Here is a 16,204-nt window from a genome sequence, read left to right on the forward strand (position 1 = left end):
TCTTAAACTATAAATTAATCTCTTAATGTTTTAACTTTAAAAAAAATTCATAAATTCATTAGTCCATCTACGGTTCTGATGTACTATTAGTTTTTACAAGTTTTTGTGGGTGGGAGTCATACTAGCTTTTTGCATTACGTGAAAAGATGAATGTAGAAAGACATTGGATTATTTTGCATTTTTCAGAAAAACTAAAATGTACCTCTTTTTAACCGAAGGGGTAAAAAAAAGCTTGAGATTTCTTTATAAATTAAAAAAAGATTAAATGCAAGCTTTCATATTTATTACCAAGCTAGAGCATCAAAAACATTTTTATTTTGATAAAATTAAAGTTTTAGTATTTGATAACAAAAAGCTGTGTTCACTGCTATAAAATAAATACTTTCAGTTTCAATTTCAGAATCTTGCATTTCATTTCTTCTAAATTTATGAAAAAAATTCAGGGAGAGAGAGAGCACCTTATAGCCAACTGGGAATAGCATGTTGTCTTTGGTTGAAAAGACTATGATTAGTGTTTCATTTAGGGAATGAGGAATGTTTATAGGCTTTTTAACTGAAGTTGAGTTAGTTGGTCTCACATGAAGATGACAGGGTTTTCCATCTGAAAACTTGACTTTCTTAATAGAATAAATTTTTTTTCTTCTGTTTTTCCTCCCTCCCTCCTTTATATTTTAAATACATTGATATCTTTTTCCAGAAAATCCATCATGACATGTTTATTATGGATTTTTGATTATATATATTATTATCAATTGCATGCACCCTCAAGAGATAATCAAAATATAGGTAATCCCTGTATAACACGGTCGTTAGGTTTCTAAAAAATGTTGTGTTATATGAAACAAAGAACTAGTACAAAAAACAGGTTAGGTTCCAAAAGCAAAAAAAAAACTATACTATTTTCTTTTTATAACTAAGAAAAATGTATATTTATTAAAACAATAATTGATCAAAAGTATTACATATTAATTATTATTACATAATGTTTTCTTTCTGGCTAAACATCCCCATCTTTTGAGCTTCCTTCAGCAGCATCTTGAGTTCTATGCTCTACTTTTTGCAAAAAATCTGTTATTTTCGATTGTTTGCTTTTAGTTGAGAGACCTTTATAAATTTTGTTGTATGGAGCTAAGCATTTGTGAAGTTCTCTCTTAAATTTTGTGCTTCTTTCTGTGGAAGGATCTTCATTTAGAAAATATAACTTCAATTGTTTGGCTAAGTCTAGACCTTTCTTTATGCTTTTTAGGGTAAAATGTTTAACTTCATCGTTTCCATCTCTGCTATCGTCCTCTGAATTAATTTGGTTTAGCCCAGGTGCCATTTCCACCAAATTTGCTTCATCAGTCTCTTCTTCCACCAGTAATTCTTGAATATCTTTGACATTCGTATCGTCAAAACCTTCCCCTCTTAGAGACTTAGCAAGTGCTATTATTTCATCCATTCTGTTTTCTGCTGGCTCAATTAGATTTTCGCTTTGAATTTACTCTGGCCATATATTTTTCCAATAGCCATTTAACATTGTCAGTGTTATTTCTTTGATGGATGAAGTTATGAGATTAATACAGTCCAAAATTGTAAAAAGTTTCCATGATTTCGATAGATTCATCTTCGACTTTATTCAAAACCCATTGCAGTGAATTCCTGATGTAATTAGTTTTAAATGTAGCTATAATTCCATGATCTAATGGTTGATGTAATGAACTTGTATTTGATGGTAAGAAAATTATTTTGACATTTGGGTGATTTAAATCTTTTAGATGACTGGGTGCATTATCCAATATCAGTAGAACTAGATTTTTCTGCTTTAAGTAGATTTCCACACTTGGTACAAAACAGTTTAGAAACCATTTTTTAAATAAATCAGTAGTTGTCCAAGCTTTCTTATTTACCATCCAGTATACTGGTAAAGCACTCTTATTTAGGTGTTTTTCATTGCACAAGGATGGAGAGATTTATAAACAAGTATGGGTTTTACCATGTGATCACCTGAAGCGTTACTGCACATAAGTAATGTTACATGGTCTTTTGATGTTTTAAACCTGGTGCAACTTTTTCATTTTTTGAAAATATTCCATGTTCTAATAAATTTTTTTCCGCCAATTGCTCATCTCGTCAGCATTAAAAACCTGATATGTTTTATATCCACCTTGTTCAATTATTTTTTGCAATTCATTTGGATAAGTTTTGGCAGCTTCATTATCAGCTGATGCTCTTTCTCCTTGTATTTTTATGTTTTGTAATGAAAAGCGTTTTCTAAAACAACTAAACCAACCTTTGCTAGCAACAAAGTCAGGTTTGATAGCAGATTCTCCATTTTTTTTAAAGTAGTTGTAAATTTTTAAAGCTTTGTTTAATAACATTGGTGTCCAGTGGGATCCATGTTTTTGAGCGGTCATCAATCCAAATACTAATGGCTTTTTCCATTTTTTTTTTTCAAGTATTGATGCTGTGGGATGAGTTGTCATATTTGCAGAGATAGAACAACCTGCAGCAACGGAAGCGCTAATTTTCTGTTCATTATCTGTGTCTGTATGGTCCGGATTGTTGCTTCATTTAAATCCAAGGTTTTTGCAACATATGATACTTTTTCTCCCTTTTTAAGATGATCCAAAATCTGTATTTTTAATACTAGCGAGATGAAATGGCTTTTAAGAGATACTTTTTTACTTCTGGCAGACATTGTTCAGGGCCAAATTAATTCACAAAAAAGAAATATTCAATGCTTCTTTAAAAAAAAAAAAAAAAAAAAAAAAAAAAAAAAAAAAAAGTTCAAAAATACATACAAAGAATAGTACAAGGAAGAAAAAAGCTAAAGTCTTAAAATATGTTTAGTACTCCACGAAAAAAATGAATTTAAAATTCTTATAAATTCTGAATATAACAAAGATCTGTATTTAAGTTTTGTTGATCTGAAAAAGGCATATGACAAGGTGCCAAGAGAGAAGCTATTCAATATGCTACGGTTATATGGTGTCAATGGGGCATTATATCAAGCAATACTTAGTCTTTATTTGAGTTGTAAGTCGGCAGTTAGAATTGAAGGAAGTACAGGAACATGGTTTAATGTTAAATCTGGTGTCAAACAAGGATGTACATTATCCCCCCTGTTATTCATTATCTATATGGATCACATTATGAAGGAAAGTGGTATTAAACGTGATATCAAAATTGGAGATGTTAATGTCAGCTCTTTGCTTTATGCAGATGATGTTATACTTCTAAATAAATCCGCTAAAAGTTTGGAAGGTTTCCTGACTAAATAACTGTTGTAATAGGTATGGTATGAAGGTCAGCATTAAAAAGACAGACAATGAAAATAGGCAGAATCGTTGAAAATGTCAACTATGTTGTGAACAGAGAACCTGTGGAACAAGTTAAACGTTTCAGCTACTTAGGCTCGCTTTTTAATGAAGATGGTAAATTAAATATAGAAATAGACAACAGAATCAACAAAGCTGGTTTGGTAGGAAGTCAATTGAATAAATTCATATGGAATAAGAGAGAAATTAGTCGGAACACTAAATTAGTTGTATGCAAGACAGTGTTCAAACCTATTTTAACTTATTGATCTGAGAGCTGGGTCAGAAGTAAAACACTTGACCAAAGACTGGAGACTGCAGATATGAGAGTCCTGAGAAAGATTATAGGTGTGAACAGATGGCATTAATAGCAATATCATGTTAAAAACGAGATATTAGGAAAGAACTTGACATTGTCAGCATCCAGGAATGCGTTAGCAGAGCTAATCTCAGGTGTTATGGTCACTTAAACAGAATGGGCGAGGAAAGATTAGCAAAACAAGGGTTCTCTGCCAGGTTGGCAGGAAAACGACCCACAGGAAGACCAAGATGTAGGTGGATTGATACGGTACAAAGTGCCTTAGACGATAGAAATATAAGATCTGATAATGTTGGAGTCTTGACAAGTAACAGACTGATTTGGAGGAAAATTGTAGATAGGAATTTAGTAATGACTAAGAGCAATATAGTAAGAACAATAACATAACATAGTCAATGAGACTTTTCTTATTTCTTGCCTCTTCTCTCCATGTGAATTTGTGCATATTTTTATGTTGGAACATGGTGTTAGTAATAACAAGTCCATGTCCTGAGTAGAAATCCAGCAGATATTTGCCATTATTATTAGCTTTGTTCTTTTCTCCAAATTTTGCTATTCCAACTCTGCTATTTATATCCCCAACAATTACCAACTTTTCCTTTTTCATTATCTCAGATGCTTTCTCTCTAAATCCTCAAAAAATTCCTCCACTTCTACCTTAGTAGAACCTTCTGTGGGACCATAGGCACAAATAAGTCTCATTGTCCATTTCCCCATTTTGGTTATTTGCCCACATCACTCTACTTGAGACTGCCTGCCATTCAAGAAGATTAGCCTCATATTTAGTGTTGAATACAATGGCTACTCCTTCTTTTCCTTGATTGTCTGTCATTGTTTTTCTTAATGATTGTCATTGCCTGAATATAACATTTTGTATTTATTGCTCAGAAAGATTTCACCAGTTTTTGTCTTTTTTATTTCAGTCACCCCTATTTTGTCGATCTGGTACTTATCTAATTCCTCAGCTAGCTCCATTTCTTTGCCATTCAGGCTTCTTATGTTGATAGTACTGATCTTTAACTCTGGTGATGTTGAGTTGGGGTGTTTTTTCAGATTTGAATGAAAAATGTCCAAAATAATACTAAGTTATTATTAATAATTCACCTCTCTGTTTCAGATGACTTATTAATAATATTTGCATGTAGAAGGGTATCATGTTTTATTGTAGTCATGTAATATGTAGTTCCTGCTGTTACCATCTTTACCATGACAACTTGAACAAACGTTTGTTAGGACAGGATGGAGCTCTGCCATTATCAACTTATCATTCACATTGTTTATTGATTTGAAAAATGGAAAAAATAATATATAGACGGTTTTTACTTTATTAGACTCTTTCAAATGATATCTATTTATAGTAAGAGCAATTCTTGCATTCACTTTGGGACAAAGAGAAATAAGGCATGAAGGGCCTTGTATCTCTTCATCACCTGGATGAGTGAAGCACTTATCTGCATGATTACATTTTACTGATAGGTTACATTATCTTTATTGTGATACATAGAATTATACCTGGTTTTTTGGGTTGAAGATAAATGCAGTGCACAATACAAGTGTCATTGATGAAACAGAAGGTACACATCGTCTGCCAAATTCCTCACAGTATAATGACCTTTTCACATCAGTGTTTGAATTCATTTCCTATCCATGAGTTTGGATGGGATTATCATTGACTGGAAGGAAATTGCTCAACTTAGTGAACCAAGAGAGGGAGTAGCACTTTATGTATGTTCATGCACATGTGTGTTTATTAAACCAACAAAAACATTGTTAACACAATTTAGTTTTTGTATGATTTCAGTAATGTTACAAGAAATAATCTTTCTTCCTATAGATGATGATAATCCTCCTGTGTCATTCGTAAAATTTTCTCCAAATGGAAAATATATTCTTGCTGCTACTTTAGATAAGTAAGTAAAAAAAATTATAAAAATATTTCATATCTTGCATTACTGATGTTTGACATCGTTAGTGTGGATTTAAATTCAAATGTAAACCATTCTGTAGTTGATTTATCAAAATTAACTAGTTAATTTTGAGAAATTCATAAACTGTCTGTTTCTCACCAAGTATACGTTGTGATATTTGCATGAAACCGATAATTCTGAAAGTGATGGTTATGAAAGTATCATGACTTTTAGCATGAGTTGCATGATATTACACTACTTAAAATATGTAATTCAAAAGTAGTGTATTATATTCACCTTTTATTCATGCTTTATTTATTTATTTACTGTTTTTCCTAATGGTTATGCTAACCTGATAGTATACTGTTTTAAACTATTTGTTCATTTTAGAAACCATAGTCACCTATAATAGCTTGTTTTAACCACCTTACTTGCCATTACATGCTTAAGCATCAATCAAAGCATGCCATTGAAATACCATTAATTACTTGGATACTACACATTAGATGGGTAAGCTCTTTCATCTGCCATGGCTGGTTTGGTGGTTAAAAGTTATGCAACTTGTATATTCATCACTATTATTTTGACATTGAAATTAATTGTGGTTTTCAGTCTGTTAGCAGCTGGTTTGTCATATAATTCAAAAGGTAGAAAGTAAGTAGCATTACAATTTGTGCTTTATTCTAAAGACATTGAACTTGCTTACCAAAATGTTGTCAGGAGCAAAACACACACGCACCCCAAAGTATTTCACCGACAAAATCAATCTAGACACATTTATAAAAGCATTAAAAAGAAAATTTGTGCATGCCTAATCTCAGTAAAGTGAGATCAGCAAAACTGATCTCATTTCTGAGTTTGCTGATCCCACAGCATCACTTTACTCAGATCAGCGAACAACAGCTTAGCTTAGACAACACCTTAGCCACCTGGGCATCAACACAAGCCGATATAGATTTCCTTGCTTGCTTCAGTGCTTTCTGAAAAAATCTTGCAACCAAACACTCAGAACAACCAAGAAGCTAAACATTGATTGTAGAAAATCAATACCTTGGTGAAACAATGAACTAACAGTCCTAAGAAAACATGTAAATGCACTCAGACAACTATATGTCAAAGAACCTACAATCAAGATTTAGGACAGAGTAGAAGACAGAACTACTGTAAAAACAATTACAGCTGTCTGTTCAAAATTGCAAATGTGAAAACAATCATGGAAAAAATTCTGTACTGTTTCAACCATATCGAATCCTTGGAACTGTATGCATAAATTAGCAGCAAGCAAGAATAAGGCAACACCTATATTATCAACTATTAACAAAGTTCAAAGCTGTATAACTGAGAGGAGACCTCCACATAATCTTGTTGAGAACCGAATGCGGGCTTCTGACCTAATGTGCAATCCTCACCTTCTCGTGGTGCACCCTGTTGGGTATCTACCTGGGTGCTGAACGAACGAGGATGGGTTGGCAATTTGGGATTTAGCCGATCAAATTGTATTCTTATTGGTTAAACCAAAATAAAAAATGATGGTACAACGTGACAAAATTTCATACCGGCTGGGGCGTCGCCCGGTTAAACAGGCCCCCGTTGTTTTCACCAGGGAACCAGGGCGAACAGCAAAAAGTCAGCTACTGGAACAAATCTGAAAACAAACCACAACTCAACATCACCAGAGTTAAAGATCGGTATTATCAACATAAGAAGCCTGAATGGCAAAGAAATGGAGCTAGCTGAAGAATTAAATAAGTACCAGATTGACATAATAGGGGTGACTGAAACAAAAAAGACAAAAACTGGTGAGATCTTTCTGAGCAATAAATGCAAAATGTTATGTATATTATTTCTGGGAAAACTCCCATGTTACTCCTCTTTATAAACTATTATGATTACAGCTATTTTGCTTGCTTCAGTTTAGGAGTACCCCTGTTTAAATGTCATTGGCTATTTACTCATGGATTCTTAGGGCATTATGAGTGTAGATGTACTAAAAAGTATATGTAGCCTAAGGAATAGAAAATTGCACATACCTTTTTCTGGGTGTTGTGGCTTTTCCTCAGTCTGCGATGTCTAAAACTGCAGAGTGTGTGTGGGGGGGGGGGGGTAGGCAGTTTGGTGGAATAAGTTAGAAAAACCCGGGTTTTTTTCTCGTAACATATAGAAACATATACTTTTATATAGGGTGGGGAAAAATGAATGGGTTAATTTTTTTAAAAAAATAGGGAGGGGGAAGGGGAAAGGTGGTTGACGGGGTGTGGACCGTTTCGACTATTCGTGGTCGTCATCTGAACACATTGGGAAAGTGGAAGCTATGTCGGGTCGGGTGAGTGCTTCTGCTTTAGAGGTGTTTGTGTTGTCTCCTATTGGTCGGGGTTGTGACCTCAATTTTATGTTGTGAAGCTTCCAAACAAAACAAAATTTTATATTCAGGAAATGACAATCAAGGAAAAGAAAGAGTAGCCAACCTATTCAACACAAAATACGAGGTTAATCTTCTTGAATGGCAGGCAGTCTCAAGTAGAGTGATGTGGGCAAATATCAGAATGGGGAATTGGACAATGAGACTTATTTGTGCTTATGGTCCCACAGAAGGTTCTACTAATGTAGAAGTGGAGGAATTTTTTGATGCTTTAGAAAAAGCAACTGACACAATGAAAAAGGAAAAGTTGGTCCTTGTTACGGATCTACATAGCAGAGTAGGAAATGATTGTGAGACATACAAAAATATTTTGTGAAAATTTGGAGAAAAGAGCAAAGCTAATAATAATGGCAAATACCTGTTGGATTTCTGCTCAGGACATAGACTGGTTATTACTAACACCATGTTTCAACATAAAAATGTGCACAAATTCACATGGAGAGAAGAGGCAAGAAATAAGAAAATTCTCATTGACTATGTTATTGTTGATAGTGATGTTTTCTCCCTTGTGCAGGACACTAGAGTTTACAGAGGATTTGAAATTGGAAGTGATCACTATTTAGCGTTGAGCAGAATGAAATTGAATTTCATATTGAAAAGAATAACATGTAAGAAAGTTTTAAAGCGAATAAAAGTTGAGCAGCTCTCAGATGTGAACTGTAGACTAAAATACACAAAGATTATTGAAGAAAAAAATGAAAGAGTTTGAGAACAGGAACCAAACCTTGGAGATTCAGTGGCAACCCTTGAAGAAAACCCTGATTGATTCATCCAGAGAGTCATGTGGTGAGGTTGTCGGCAAGGATAAAATAATCAGAACTCCAGGGTGGACACAGGAAGTTTAGATGCAGTGAAGGAAAAGAAGAAAGCATATCAAAAGTTCCTGGCAAATAAGTCAGCTTGTGCTCTTAGAGAATATAGAGACAAATGCAAGAATGCTAAACACTGTGTAAAACTAGTTAAACAAAAGTCATGGGAGGACTTCGGCAAGAACATAGAAAATAAATATCAAGACGGTGGCAAAATATTCTGGAGGTTGTTGAAGAAGCTTAGAAATGGAGGAAAGAGTGCTGTAAAAGGAGTTAGAGATGATGAAGGTGACATGAAAATGGGAGAAAAACATCTCCTTGAAGTATGGAGTAATTACTTCGAAAAACTGCTAAATGAAACAACCAGTGATAGCACAGTGGTAAAAAATACTCAACAGGCATATAGGCAGGAATACATATCCATACTTGAAGTAGAAAAAGCCATCATAGGCTTGAAATGTGGAAAGGCAGCAGGAGTAGATGATATTCGACCAGAAATGCTGAAGTATGGTGGTATAAAAGTCTTACAGTGGCTGCACTGCATAGTTCAGAAGGTCTGGACAAAGGGACAAATTCCTGATGATCGGAGTAGAGCTCTAATAGTACCCATATATAAAAAAGGAAATAAAACCGAATGTGAGAATTACAGAGATATTTCCCTACTGAGTGTTCCTGGCAAGATCTATTCAAGTATTCTTGAGAAACGGTTGAGAAGAATTGCGGAAGAAAAGATTGGTGAAGAACAAGATGGATTCGGGTCAAATAGAGGCTGTCATGATAAGATCTTCACTTTACGACAAATAGTTGAGAAAGCATGGGAACATAACAAAGATCTGTATTTAAGTTTTGTAGATCTGGAAAAGACATATGACAAGGTGCCAAGAGAGAAGCTATTCAATACGCTACAGTTATATGGGGTAAATGGGCCATTATATCAAGCAGTACTTAGTCTTTATTTGAGTTGTAAGTCAGCAGTTAGAATTGAACGAAGTACAGGAAGATGGTTTAATGTTAAATCTGGTGTGAGAAAAGGATGTACATTATCGCCTCTGTTATTCATTATCTGTATTGATCACGTTATGAAGGAAAGTGGTATTAAACATGATATGAAAATTGGAGATGTTAATGTCAGCTCTTTGCTTTATGCGGATGATGTTATACTTCTAAATAAATCTGCTACAAGTTTGGAAGATTTCCTGACTAAATTGAATAACTGTTGTAATAGGTATAGTATGAAGGTCAGCATTAAAAAGACAAAGACAATGAAAATAGGCAGAATCGTTGAAAATGTCAACTGTGTTGTGAATGGGGAACCGGTGGAACATGTAAAACATTTCAGTTACTTAAGCACGATTTTTAGTGAAGATGGTAAATTAAATATTTAAATAGACAACAGAATTAACAAAGCTGGTATGGTAGGAAGTAAATTGAATAAATTCATATTGAATAAGAGAGAAATTAGTCGGAACACTAAATTAGCTGTATACAAGACAGTGTTGAAACCAGTTTTAACTTATGGATCTGAGAGCTTGGTAAGAGGTAAGACACTTGACCAAAGACTAGAGACTGCAGAAATGAGAGTCCTGAGAAAGATTAGAGGCATGAACAGATGGCGTCAGTGGCAATATCATATTAAAAACGAGGATATTAGGAAAGAACTAGGCATTGTCAGCATCCAGGAATGCGTTAGCAGATCTAATCTCAGGTGGTATGGTCACTTAAACAGAATGGGTGAGGAAAGATTAGCAAAACGAGTGTTCTCTGCCAGGTTGGCAAGAAAACGACCTAGGGGAAGACCAAGATGTAGGTGGATTGATACGGTACAAAGTGCCTTAGACGATAGAAATATAAGATGTCATAATGTTGGAGTGTTGACAAGTAACAGACTAATTTGGAGGAAAATTGTAGATAGGAAGTTAGTAATGTTGTAAATTTTTCATGCGGTACTATCATATCCTGTACACCCCTTGAGGGTACATGACAGGAATTTGATGATGATGAACAAAATAGCTGTTATGATGAACACGTTTATTCCTGATCACAACAAATCAACAGATGAAGAAATCCACAAAACTTACAGACAAAAAATGGAAACAACATAGACACTCCTACCAACGATTTATTTACATGTAATGAAATCGAGTTAATATTAAGATGAATAAATCGAAGAAAAACTCCTGAGGGGACAGAATAACCAATGATATACTCCAAGGGACATTTGGCAAATTTCCCGAATTCATAACAACAGTTTACAAATGAATGCCTAAATAGAGGACAATTTCTTTTATTATGAAAAACGCTCTAAAATTATATCCATAATCAAACCAGGAAAAGAAATATTTGATGAAAGTAGCAAATATAGGCCACTTAGTCTCATAAATGTTGCTGATAAGGTACTAGAAAAAATTCTGATTAAGTTATTAAGCAGCAATAAGTATGTATTTAGACCTCGATCAAGCACAGTAGGAGCAGTTATGGAACTTGGTTACAGCAAAAAAAAAAAAAAAAAAAAAAAAAAAAAAAAAAAAAAATAGACATACTACTGATCTTTCTTGATGTGGGAGCCCTCAATGCTGCATGATGGGCAGCCATAATTAATCAGTTAAAAGATATCAAATGTCCAAAAAACCTACACTACCTTACAGGAAATTATTTTGCAGACAAAAGAGCAATCATGACATTGAAAAACCACAGCTATAACAAAAGAAGTTAAACGATGCTGTCTGCAAGGTTCCTGCTGTTGACTGGGTTTCTGGAACATTCAGTACAGCTTGTTATTAAAACTTCCTTTCACTACTGAAACAGAAGTGCTGATGGTGCAGTGATATTGATTCGGGGATGTGACAGCTTACAGTTAGAAGTAATAGCCAACGAAGAAATTGCAGAGTATGCATGTGAGAAGAAAGTTGCCTTCAATAGCACCAAGTCTAAAGTGCTCCATATCTCATGAAAAAAAAAATCATACAAACTTGTAATGGTCTTCCTAAACAGGGAAGTTCTTGAGGTTGCCAGTGAGCTAAAATACCTAGTATTTTACAATAGATTAAAAATTTTCCTTCAACAAGCACATCTCATATGTTGCCGAAAAAAAGCTTACAAATAATAAATCTTCTAGATAAGTTGACAAGGATAAAGTGGGGATTAGGCCAATGAGTTCTGAAAGCAATATATACCGGAGCTATACTACCATTGATATCTTATGTTGGACCTGCTCTTGGAAGTGTGCACTAAAATCTAAGAAAAACCAACAAAATTAAACAGAGTTCAATGCCTTATTAGCCATACAAATAAGTAAAGGATGCAGGACAATATCTTTTGAGGCAACTTGCATTATTGCTGGTCTAACACCGATCTGCCTTAAAATGCAAGACTTCTCTTATGTGTTCCGGAAGATATAACGGAAATTCCCACGTTGATCCAAATTGCTATGAACATCTGCTTCACTTCAATAGGTGACCTCACTCAGCAAAGAAAACATATGTTTAGGAGAAGGAAAGCTCTGAAAGTGATGATTTCCATTTATACACTGATGAAAGCAAAACCGAAGAAAACGTCAGTTGTTCTTTCATTGGATATTACAGATAGTTCATTATATTGTACAAGAGCACTCTTCTAGGCTGCATCCTTTCTGTTCTAATAATTTGCTGTAGTTCAGTGTTTCTCAACGTGGGGCGTACGTCCCACAGGGTGGCAATTAGAAAATGTACATGTTTATATTATACTTTTTCAGAACTTGGCTGTCTATTATGTTAGAGGGGGGGGGGGGGGCATCAAGATCTTTGAAACGTTGAGGTGGGGCATGATCCAAAAAACGTTGAGAAACACTGCTGTAGCTCATTCACTTACATATGTACAGGAATTAGAACTCAACACCTCTCATCAAAAGACACAACAATTTACAGTGACAGTAGAAGCACTATAGATGGCATATAAAACCAGAATAACCATATAGCATTAATAGAACAGACAAGAAATCTGGTTTGAAATCTCGCTCTAGAGGGACGGGAAATCAAGTTCTGCTGGATGAAGGCAAATACGTAGCAGGAAACGAGTGGATCAGCTGGCTAAAGAAGCAGCTATAAACAAATGGTTAGAAACAAGTTACCAAAAGTAGTCAAAATCTGCTATAAAAGTACTAGCAGAAGAAATAAGCCTAAACTGGTGGGAAGAAGAATGGAAAACATCTAAAAACAGATCAACAACAAAAGAATTCTTGCCGAGTATAAGAAGCAGACTCCAGTTGAAAATACAGGCTCTCTTTCCAGTTTTAACCATGGGATGTAGAAAATTAAGACACTACTTACACAGATTCCATATCCTGGAATCTCCATCGTGCATTTGTTGTCTGCATCTTCAACAGACTATCAATCACTTACTTTACAACTGTCAGTTACTAGACTCCATCCAGATGTCCCTAATACAACATGTCATCACTTCTGGAGACAAGTGGCCAGTGTCAAAATGGAGACTTATCCAAAAGTATTACTCTGAATTATTTAATTTTGCCAATAAAATCAACTTCCAGTTGTTGTAATGCAACATAAATTACTTATATGGTGTAAATATGTGTATATAAAATTATAAATATAAATATGGATGTAAAGGTTGGAATGCATACCTATATTTATAAAAATATAAATATTAATTAGTAATTGGAAGCTACATGTAATATATGCATTGTATGCAATGGAGCATTTTGTTTTCCTCCCAATATTAACCTTGCCAGGTAGAGTTATTATTGGGAGGGAGAAAAAAAAAATCCCATAATTGCTAAAGTGAACAAGTCCAATTCATATATATTAAATCAGGGTTGTCCAAAACACGGCCCGTTGTGCAATTTTGTGCGGCCCACCTGTGGGTTTTGATTTTCATGAGTGAAAAAATAAAATAATTTAAATCGAATGCATATTAGATATTTTGATTTTATCACTAATTGATAATCTCAATATTGGTAATTTTATTTTATGTTTTTATTTTTAAGATATACTTATATTTCTTAATTTTATTTTTAATATATACTTATATTTCTACATGGATTAATGAGTAAATTCTGGGCTTGAATCCTGTCTAGAACCTTTATAAGAACTTTTGAAGAGGTGAAGTAGGAAAACTTGCCAGAACACAAACAGTTAACAGCTGCGATACATTGGCATCATATCCTTAATTTTTAAGGCTGTAATTCGAAACAACCCGAACTGCATGGGAAAGAAAGACTAGGATGAAAACATAGGCAGGTTGATCCAAAGAGCAGGAGATCAGGCAGGAAAGAATAGAAATGAATGATTTTAGTTGAAGAAAATTATTTAGAGATGGTAGGGGAGTGATAATCATAGATTCAAAACTGATTTTTGATATGCTCAAATGTAGAAACTATGCATTCCCAATGTCAGTCATGCTTCCTAGTCCTTGACAAAACTACTAGTCACTACTTTTGTCTACCTTTCTCATGCTTTTTTTTTTGCATTCTGATGGTTCTGTTGCATTGGTATTCATGGAAAAAACCAATCTCCTACCTTCTTACTTATTTTGTATTGATAAACTTGGTAAATGTCCTCACCAATTCAAACATATAACATTCAATGCCCCCTTTGATTTTTTTTTACTAGAAAAAGATCAGAAGAATCTTATCAAAACTGGATATCAAAAAGTCTTAGCCATGAATATTTCTTCAATTGCCCTGAAGGTTTGTGTCCAGTGAACCCACATTCAATCTTCCTAAGAAGGGCAGTGGATCTTTACCACTGAATTACAGTTCAATTTATCTCACATCAAGTTTTTAAGTAATGGGGAAAAAACCATTAATGGTAAATTTTTGAGTGAAAATTTCTCAACTAATAAACAGTCCCAGTATGGATTCTGCAGCTGTTAATCACCAGCAGATATAATTGCTTTTCACCCACTTGTGTACAAATGTAGGAAAGTGTGCAGAATCTCAAGTGGTCATTCTTTGATATCCACAGCATTTGAGATTGACATAAAAGACCTGTTGAGTAAGTTCCTAATATATGGTCTATATTCTATTTGGTATATGTAACTGTATATGTACAGCTATATATATATATATATATATATATATATATACACACACACACACACACCAAAAAAAAAAAAAAAATGTGACCTTCTCCAGTTTATGTGATAACCTTGTTAATTTCAAGATTGAATGGATTTTTATCCTCAAACTTTGCAGCTGATACATGGCGAATTACAGTTCAATTTATCTTACATCAGTTTTTAAGTAATGGAGAGAAAACCATTAATGATCAATTTTTGAGTGGAAATTTCTCAACTAATACAGAGTTGTAGTATGGATTCTGCATTAAAAGGTATACACTACATTGGCATCATATCCTTGATTTATTAGGAGCACCATTTGGGATGATGCTCCTATGAAGGCCTAAAAATCCTTGACTCAGTACATAAGAGGAATTAGAACATCTCACCAATTCACTATCATATATACATTCATTTATGCCACTTCCATTTTCCACAAGTATTGGCATTTTTCCTTATTCATCAGAATTGGCATCAGTGATTTTCTCTACTCTCATCTATCTCTAAAATATGCATTATTTCTTTCGCTGTTCTACTGATATCTTTCATTTCTTGTAATACTATAACATAGGAGTTTTTGTGGGATTACCATAAAGGAAAAATAAAGTGTCATGAGGAAAGCAAACAAGTAAGGTTAGATTTGATCTACAAACAGTATTTAAGAATTGTAGAACTAAAATTATCACAACTAACATCTGAAATTGCACAGTAACACAATTGTAAATATTTTAGGACAGTTGCTAAATGTGTCCCAGATATTGGGTTATTTAATATTTAATGTATTAATCTATTTAAAATTTGATAGAGGTATATCATCAGGGGAAGAAACTAGTATAATCAAATTAGGTTAAATTTATTGAGTTAATAGATGCTAGTGGAAGAAAATGATTTTGTGTGTGTGTGGGGGGGGGGGGGGGGGGTATTTGTAGGATGACAGATTGCAGGACAGTCAAAATTTTGAGAAATTGAAGTAATTTCTTCAAAGTGAAAATTACATCATCATCATCATCATCAAATTCCTGCCATGTACCCTCAAGGGGTGTACAGGATATGACAGTATTATATGAAAAAATTACATCATTACTAACTTCCTATCTACAATTTTCCTCCAAATCAGTCTGTTACTTGTCAAGACTCCAACATTATCAGATCTTATATTTCTATCATCTAAGGCACTTTGTACCGTATCAATCCACCTATATCTTGGTCTTCCTCTGGGTCGTTTTCCTGCCAACCTGGCAGAAAACACTTGTTTTGCTAATCTTTCCTCTCCCATTCTATTTAAGTGACCATACCATCTGAGATTAGCTCTGCTAACGCATTCCTGGATGCTGACAATGTCAAGTTCTTTCCTAATATCCTTATTTTTAATATGATATTGCCATTGATGCCATCTG

At 34.1% G+C, this 16,204-nt stretch overlaps 1 protein-coding gene across 2 annotated transcripts in view; it reads left to right on the plus strand.

Annotated features, from left to right (window-relative positions):
* The window catches only part of wds (WD repeat-containing protein wds), a 168,212-nt gene that overhangs the window by 114,134 nt on the left and 37,874 nt on the right, over nucleotides 1-16,204 (plus strand). For both annotated transcript variants that reach the window (XM_090414877.1, XM_090414878.1), the window contains exon 10: nucleotides 5,453-5,528. In XM_090414877.1, coding sequence (XP_090271003.1) covers nucleotides 5,453-5,528 — 76 coding nt within the window. The remainder of the gene's footprint in view (nucleotides 1-5,452; nucleotides 5,529-16,204) is intronic.

The sequence above is a fragment of the Typopeltis vanoorti genome, chromosome 26 (genome assembly GCF_054136105.1).
Source record: "Typopeltis vanoorti isolate ZY-2024b chromosome 26, IOZ_Tvanoo_1.0, whole genome shotgun sequence".
NCBI lineage: Eukaryota > Metazoa > Arthropoda > Arachnida > Uropygi > Thelyphonidae > Typopeltis > Typopeltis vanoorti.